This window comes from Guillardia theta, assembly GCF_000315625.1.
Source record: "Guillardia theta CCMP2712 unplaced genomic scaffold GUITHscaffold_27, whole genome shotgun sequence".
NCBI classification, from domain to species: domain Eukaryota; class Cryptophyceae; order Pyrenomonadales; family Geminigeraceae; genus Guillardia; species Guillardia theta.
In genome coordinates, this window is record NW_005434647.1 from 40,731 (window position 1) to 49,057 (window position 8,327).

General features: G+C 57.6%; 1 protein-coding gene across 1 annotated transcript in view; it reads left to right on the forward strand.

Moving 5' to 3' along the window:
- The window catches only part of GUITHDRAFT_159567 (UDP-glucose 6-dehydrogenase), a gene marked incomplete at its 3' end in the record, with an annotated part of 3,918 nt that extends 1,475 nt beyond the window's left edge, over window positions 1-2,443 (forward strand). Inside the window, exons 10-19 of the mRNA XM_005833957.1 lie at window positions 245-283; window positions 333-388; window positions 453-671; window positions 750-808; window positions 851-902; window positions 944-1,015; window positions 1,175-1,215; window positions 1,803-1,902; window positions 1,950-1,990; window positions 2,419-2,443. Of these exons, the coding sequence (XP_005834014.1) occupies window positions 245-283; window positions 333-388; window positions 453-671; window positions 750-808; window positions 851-902; window positions 944-1,015; window positions 1,175-1,215; window positions 1,803-1,902; window positions 1,950-1,990; window positions 2,419-2,443 (704 nt within the window). The remainder of the gene's footprint in view (window positions 1-244; window positions 284-332; window positions 389-452; window positions 672-749; window positions 809-850; window positions 903-943; window positions 1,016-1,174; window positions 1,216-1,802; window positions 1,903-1,949; window positions 1,991-2,418) is intronic.
- Between the last annotated feature and the right edge of the window lie 5,884 nt (window positions 2,444-8,327).

Consider the following 8,327-nt stretch of genomic DNA (forward strand, 5'->3'; position numbering starts at 1 on the left):
AGAGATTCCTACAGGGAGCCCATCCCTCCTCCCTCTCTCCTTTTCCCTCTCCCTCTCTCCCTCCTCTCCCCTCTCCCACCCTCTCCCTCTCTCACTCTCTCACTCTCTCCTTCTTTCTTGATTTCACTGCTCACTTTCCACCGTAACCCAGCCGTTCATATTCTCTCCCTCCCCCCACCCTCCCTACCTCGCCTCTCTCCACCTTGTTTTTCTTTTTGTCTTCTCTGGTCTGACTTCTCCTCAGTCTACGCTCATTGGGTCCCGCGCGAGAGGATCGTGAAATGTGATCCTCTTGCCTTGCTCTCTTCGCTGCCTCACTCGAATACCTGCAGCCAACGTCTGGTCAGCTGAGCTCTCGAAGCTGGTAGCCAACGCCTTCCTGGCTCAGGTCACCCTCGCACCACCCGCCTCCTCATTTCCTTTGAACAAGTGCTGTGTGACTTTGATAGCAGAGAATCTCATCCGTGAATGCTCTTTCGGAGCTCTGCGAGGCTACAGGAGCGGACATCGACCATGTCGCCTCTGCCATCGGCTCTGATCCGGGCATCGGCCCTAAGTTTCTCAAGTGCGGGCCCGGCTTCGGAGGCTCTTGCTTTCAGAAGGACATTCTAAACCTGGTCTACCTCTGCCAGTCCGCTGGCCTCACTGACGTCGCCGAGTACTGGCTGCAGGTAGATGGGAACTGAACGTGATGGGCAGCAGCTGACTTGGTCTTGTCGCTCCTCCCTCTCTCCTCTCCTCTTCTGCAGGTCATCCGCATGAACGACCATCAGAAGAGACGCTTTGGAAAGCTCATCGTCGACACCATGTGAGCGGTGCTCGCTCCTCCTGCGGCTTCTCACGTCCTCAGGTTCAACACCATCAACGACAAGAAGATTGCTGTCCTCGGCTTCGCCTTCAAGGCAAACCCCTCGAGCTCTTGCCGCTTCTGATGCTCGTGCAGGCTGACACTGGAGACACGCGCGAGTCGCCGGCGATCGACATCTGCGGGACGATGCTGAACGAGAACGCCAAGGTCCTCCTCTTCTCCTTGCTGTATACGTAGACATGGCCTCATGCTCGAACACCCTCTTCCGTAGTTTTTCCCTCCCCCCGCTCCTGCTGATCTCTTTCTGCTTTCTTTTCTTCCTTGCTCGCATTCCCTCCAAGTTCTTCACTTCCTTACGCTGGTCAGGTCACTGTCTTCGACCCTGAGGTCACAGAAGATCAGGTGCTGTGAAGCTTCAGCTACACAAGTTTTGACACTGCCTGTGCCCTTCCCGCCTTCTCCCTCCTCTCTCCTCTCTCCCTCCTCTCTCTCTCCTCTCTCCCTCCTCTCTCTCTCCTCTCCCTCCTCTCTCTCTCCTCTCCCTCCTCTCTCTCCGTCAGATCCGCAGGGACTTAGCTTCTTTCGACAAATCGAACAGACTCACAGTTGTCAAAGGTAAGGTTTCTCACTCGGATGTCTTCCCCTCCCCTCCCCTCCCCTCCCTTCTTTTCCTTCCTCTCCCCTCTCCTCCTCTTCCTTCGACTCCCCTCGCTTCCCTTCTCCTTGTCTCTTCCTGCCTCTCTGACGGCTGCTATCATCATCTTACACACCGCACGTTCAGACGCCTACGAAGCTTGTCAACAGGCACACGCTGTCGTAATCATCACCGAGTGGAAGTGAGAACTCTTGTCCCTTTCCTGTTTACCCCCTTCCCCTCCTCCTCCTCCTCCTCCTCCCTCTCCCCCTCCTGCCCTTCGTCCTTTCTGATATGTCCATCATTTCCACCTTGTTCTTAATTTTGCTCGCTTGTTCCGGCTGAGCATCGCTACTTCAGGCAGTTCAGAGATCTCGACTACCGCCGCATCTTCGACACCATGTGCAAGCCAGCCTTCATCTTTGACGGCCGCAACATCCTCGACCACGACCAGCTGCAGGTATCTCATCCACCCATTTCTCGCCTGCCCCAGCTGACGTTGAGCAGAGTATCGGGTTTCGCATTCAAGGCCTGGGAAAGCCAAAGACGTGGAACTGGCGTTTCTGCTCGAGCAACCAGTGAGCTTGAGTCCAGCTAGTAGGCCTTTCGATCCCATGAAACGTGTTGCCATCAGCCATATTTACCGCGGCACTGCCTCAGTTGCTCCCCGGGCCTCTCACGGCCACGCCCGGCCTCGTGATCCGATGATCGAGTCAGTCCCACCGTTCACGGTCTGCCAGGCTGAAGTCTACCAGGAGTCAGGAAGGCGAGGGCCGAGCGGCCGCCGGACGGCGCCGGATCCCCGCGACACTCGGCGCAGTCCTGCCGGGGCCGGCGGACTCCTCCCGGCCGCAGCCTGAGGCCGGGCTCCGAGGCTGTCGGGGGCCGCCGATTGACTCTGAGTCCTTCCGGGCTGAGTCAGTCCCGGCACTGCCGGGTGTCCCGCCGCGGCACTCAGCAAGTAATTCTGAGGCAGGCTCGAAATAGTGTCGGGCAGTTGAAAATGCGGTTTGCCCTTCTTTTTCAGTCAATAAAAGAGTTGGTTGGCCGCGAAAATGCTGCAAGGGGGGAAGCGAGCGATGGCAAGAGAAGGGGCAGAAGCGACTATGCCTCCTCCTCCTCCTCGTCGTCGTCGTCGTCGCCTCGTCGCCTCGTTCTTCTCATCTCGTATCCTCGTCTCTTCCTCACTGTTGTAGCTCATCCTCAGCGGCTCCATGGACCTCCGTGGCGAGATTACGAGCTTCTTGGCTCGGTTAGAAAGGGAGCATGAGAGCGGCGAGAAGGAGGCGGAACTGATGGAGATCATGCGAACAGATGTGGAGCTGTGCGTGAGAGTGACATGTCAGCTCTTCTGCTCCGAGCTTCTTCACCTCTCCTCCTATCAGAGCAACTTGCTGCTGTCCTGCCTTCGACAGACTGTGGAAGAGGAGGCGAGGGACGACAAGCATGCCTCTTCCTTCCTCCGCTCGCTGCTTTGCCTTCCTCATCTGCGGCAGGGGATGGTTCCGAGGGTCGCGTCAGTCGTGGCGCTCCTGGTGGGTCTGAACGCTTCCGTCTTCCTGCTCTTCAAGGAATACTTCTGTGAGATTTTGCCGAGAAGCGAAGAGAGCGTGAAGATAGCCCTCCTCTCCGTCATGGATGTCTGTGCGGACCGAGTGAAGGGGGATCGTGACCTTCTCCTCCTCCTCTTCCCCCTCCTTGATCATCCTTCCCCGATCATCGTTGGTAGCACCCTCCATCTCCTCGACAACGTGTTCCGGACGGAGGATGAGGTGAGCATCTACTTCCTGAGACGCGCGCTAGTCACTGGAGTGACTTCTCCTCCCAACGTCGATCTCGTCGAGGACCAGGACGTCCACTCCTCTCCCCTCCGTGTCGTTGACGGCAGCGCCCTGTTCCATCTCAAGGAGGTCAGGCAGGAGGAGGAGGAGGAGGAGGAGTCAGCGTGCAGTGTGGCCGAAGAGTTTCTGTTGCAGAGGATTCCTTACCAGTTCCCTCCTATGGTCAAGGCCGCTCTCTTCCTGCTTGACAGCAGCAGCTCGTTGAGTCTTCGCATGGCCAGGAGGGCGCTCCTGCTGTTCGGCCCTGGAGGAGCCTCGCAGAGGGTGGCGGGAAGACTTTTTGCTGCTATGAGAGAAGAAGCCTCCTACCAGTTTGCAATGCGCTCCTTCAAGACCCTCGTGCCATGCAGGACTGGGAGGAAGGAGGAGGAGGAGGAGGATGGACGCAAGGAGTTTTCGAGGACGGCAGGGAGGAGGTTTCTACAGCTTCTGCGATCCTTCTTCCTTCACGGTGAGTTCGACATGCGGGGTTGGGACGGGAGCGTGCGGCTGCAGGAGCTGATGGACCACGTGGAGGAACTGAAGGAGGCAAAGGCACGGCAGGGGAGTATGGAGGTGGATCATCGTTTCCTCCTCGAGAGCTCCCTCCTCGTCCTCGAGAACTCCAGCTGGTCCGCCAGCTCCGAGGAATCTGACGCCCTCGTTCGAGAGCTCCTGCTCTTCCTCCGACATCCCTTTGCCCTGCGCAACGCATGGCTGCGACGCCTCCTGGTTCGAGCTGCAGCTCGGGCAGCAGCTGGCAGAAAGGAAGAGAGGAAGATGAGAGAGATGGAAGAGGGTGAGGAGGAAGAGCAGGGAGAGAGTCTGCAGCTGCTTCTCGAGGTGGTGTGCATGACAAAGAAGAAGCTGTGGAGGACAGCAAGGGGGACGCGCCCTGTTTGCGGCCTTCTCAGGGAGCCGGTGCTGGGAGCAAGTCACTTCCTCGACTACCTGGAGGAGCGCGAGGAGAAGGAGCCGGCAAAGAAGCAGCATGCTGGGTTCGGGTTCGGAGGAAGAGCAGGAGGAGCAGGAGAGATGCCCAAAGGCTTCGGATTCATCAACCCAGCGCGTCAGGGAGGAGGAGGACTCGGAGGAGGAGGGGCAGGAGGGGGAGAAAAAGGAGGGGGAGCGGGAGGAAGTAGTGGTGGATTTGGAGTTGGGAAAGGAGGAGGGGGAGGATGGGGGCGTGAGAGCAATCTCCGGGAGGGCAGCAAGGAACAAAAGCAAGATGGTAAATTCTCAATTTTCATGTTCTCTTCTCGTGTCTGTTCTCCTCTTCCTCCTCCTCCTCTTTCTCATCTCTCCTCTGATCATCTCCCTTCTTCTCTTCTTCTCTTCTCTTCTCTCCTCTCCTCTCCTCTCGTCTTCTCTTCTCTTCTCTCCTCTCCTTTCGTCTTCTCTTCTCTTCTCTTCTCTTCTCTTCTCTTCTCTTCTCTTCTCTTCTCTTCTCTTCTCTTCTCTTCTTCTCTACTCTTCTCTTCTCTTCTCTTCTCTTCTCTTCTCTTCTCTTCTCTTCTCTTCTCTTCTCTTCTCTTCTCTTCTTACATGCTTGTAGCCGTGCAGGTGAACCATAAGAAGGCAGGAGATGAAAAGACATTCCCAAAACCGGTGAAGATCAAAGCTCCCTCCTCCTCCGCCTCCTGCTCCTCCTTCCCACCCCCAAACCCCCCCCTCTTTGCTGCTGCTGCTGCTGCTGCTGCTGCTGCTACTTTTCTCTCCTATTCCTCTTACTCCTACTTCACCCGCTACTCCATTTTTGCGATCATCCTGATGGAGTCAAACGAGCATTCTTTGCTCTCCTCGCCTTCGCTGAGCTTCTCATGCCAGGGCGATCGAGTACGTATGACGTACAGCATGCGACTTGTGGATGGCGGGTGAGATTCTCTCCTGCTCATGCTCGTCCTCCTTCCCCTGCCCCTGCCCCTGCCCCTGCTTGTCCTCATCCTCGTCCTGCTCCTGCTCGTTGGTCTCAAGTTGTTATGCCCAGGAAAGAAATCGACTCGAACGAACAGCGGTCCAAGGAGTTTTCATTTATCTTCGGTGATGGGCAGGTCCTTTCTCTGCGGCGGGGGAAGGGGGAAGGTGAAGGGGTCCGTGGCAGGTCATTGCAGGCTTGGAGGAGGGGTTGTCAAGGATCAGCGTAGGAGGGGAGGCGACGCTGAAGATCTCGCAAGCTCTCGGTGTTTTCTCTGCCCTCGGGCATCATCATGATCACTCGATCCTTCGCACTCCTTCCTCTCCTCCTTGCCCGCTCTCTTTGTCTTCTCCTTCTCACCCTCCTCCGTCCCTCCTTCCTCTTGTCTCCCCCCTCGTCTTCAGCTCCTACCTGATCGTCTTCTCAGCTTATGGAGAGAAGCCCATCGGCTCGCTCATTCCTGCTCGGGCGAATCTTCTCATGGAGGTCAGACTAGCCTCCTCCTCTGCCTTCCCTTGTTCCTCCTCTCCCCACCTTCTCCTCCACAACTCTCCCTTCGTCTTCCCTCCCCATCTTCCCATCATTTTGTTTCTCCTCCTCGTTCTCTACTTTATGACTTCTCCTGCTCGCTGGAACCACTTGATCGCCTTAACCCATCCTCTTCTCTCACCCTCTTCGTCTTTCTCTCTCCTCCTCTTCTGCTGCTGATCGTCCCGATCTTTCATGTCCAGGTCAAAATGATTGCCGTGAATGACAATGACGGAACGGTGGTGAAACACGAAGAGGGGGGAAGGCTGCAGGAGGAGGAGAGGAGGAGGAGGAGCGACAACAATTTATGAGATATGAGATGGAGGAGGACGCGGCTGTGAGGGCAGAGGTGGTGGAGGGATTGAGCTTGACGTTTCAACGTCATCCGCGCTCTCTGATCTCAGTCCTCCCCCTCCTCGTCGAGGGTTTCGACGACGAGAGTCAGATGGTGCAGGAGGCGATCCGACGATGCCTGCGGGTTGTCGCGAGCAGGTCGAGAAGGGTGAAGGCTGCCGTGTACAAGAGCTTGTCGGAGAGGATGAAGGGAGGGCAGGAGGAGGGAAAAGCTGCGGGAGTAGGGAGAAGGCAAATCTCTGCCAGTGCTAGAGCAAGCATGCTCCGTACGTTGATCGATCTTGCCAGAGCAGAGGAGGAGGAGGAGGAGGAGAGGAACGAAGAACTGCTGCAGCAGACCTCTGAGCTGCTTCAGATCTCCTCTGAAGTTGTTCGCAACTTAATGGCGAATGGAGCTGACGAGGAAGTGAAGGTGAGGAAAGGAGAGGGAAGAGGGCCAGCGCCAGGGCGAGAGCGGTAGGGACGAGGATGGGGGGGGGAGAGAGAGAAGGGGAAAGGGAAGGATCCTAACAGGATGTCAGATGCTAGAGGAGGCGATCAAGACTGGCGAGTCCGCACTCTGTTGTCATCTCAGACGAACAGTCAGGGAGGAGGAGCACAGGACGGCTGTGCGGGCGGAGGTCCGGAAGGAGGCTGCCTCCTCCCTCCTCCACCTCCATCAGTCGCTCGCTCACGACAGTCAGCGAGTCTTCTCCGTCCCCCATGCGCTCTCCTGCCTGCCCTACAGCGAGCTGACGTCCTTGCCGCTCGGAGACCTCCCTACTCTTCCTGCTCCTGCTCCTGCTCCTGCTCCCCTCTCGCAGCAGATTCGAAGAGCATACGAGGCGACGGGCTGCCTGTCGGAGAGGGAGGGGCAGGTGGAGGGATGGATCGACAGATACGCGAGGAGACGAGGAGCGTCGCACCTTCATCGCAGAGAGCGCGAGACTTTCATGCGAGCATGCAGGAGCCTCTTCATGCAGCAGAGACACTCGCAGCTGGAGCAGCTTGTGCTTGCAAGGCTGGAAGAAGTAAGGAAGGAGGAGGGAAGGAGGAGGGAAGGAGGAGGGGAGATGAGTCAGGAGGTATGCTTTCTTGCTCTCACCAGGCTTGCAGACCTCCGAGCTTTTGCCTTGGATGGAGAAAAAGGAGGAAGAGGAGGATACTACCTTCTCCATAAGGGTCGACCACCTGGACTCTCTCTCCCTCCCAGGCCTGGCTGACGTCTTGCCCGAGGGCGAGGGTGGTGAGCGTCTCTTGCAGCAAGCACTTCAGGTCCTCTCTTACCCTCCCCCTCCTCCCCCTCCTCGCCATTCCCTCCCCTCCTTCCCCTCCTCCCCCAGCCTCATCTTCTCGATCAGCCTCACTTCCTATCAGGCGTCTTTCCATCCACGAGCGCACGTCAGACTCTCTGTACTTCCCGTGCTCTACCGGTGAGAGGAAAATCCCAACAAGCTTGCGCTTATCCTCCTCCTCCTCCCTCCTCTTCACCTTCCCTCCTTCTCCTCCTCTTCCTTCTTTTCTTCCTCCCTCCTCCTCCTCCTCCTCCTCCTCCTCCATCACCAATTTCCGTCTCTCTCCTCGTTTTCATCCCCTGCCGCATTCTCAAGAGATACGCAGAATCGCGAAAGAGGAGTGGAGCAGGATGCCTTCCTCTCAGCTCCTTCCAGCTGTCCAAAGGTGACTCTGCTTCCTCCTCCTCCTCCTCCCCCTCCCCCTCCCCCTCCCCCTCCCCCTCCCCCTCCCCCTCCCCCTCCCCTTCTTCGCTTCATGTGCATCATCTTGCAACTCCTCTTTCCTCTCTCCCTTTATCGAGCTCGTCTGACGGTCGTCCAGCGCTCGTCTGCTGCGCAGGGACCTGGTGGGCAGGAGCAAGGAGGTCATCGGGTGGGAGCATGAGGAGCGAGCGACGAGGGCTCTTGCTGCTCTCCTGCGCTTGTCCTGTGACGCGAGCTCCCTTGTATCCCGCGACTCGATGGCGCTGGTGGCCCTCCTGGCACAAGAGGTCTCCCCTCAACCCGATCGTCTCCTTTCAGAGCCTCTGGGCCGTTGCTACCCGCCAGCATGGAACCAGGCATCGTCTTCTCCCTCCTCTCCTCCCTCCTCATGCTGACTCCCTTCGTCACCGCAGGTTCTCGTGGAGCTGAAAGAGAAGCAGGCAGGAGAAGAGCAGCAGGAGCTTATCTACCCCATGTACGTCGACTCGTCCCTTCCGTACGATTTTGCGGGGAGAGAAAGGATGGAGAGCTACACGATGAAGATGCGACAAGGAAGGAGGAAGGAGCCTGA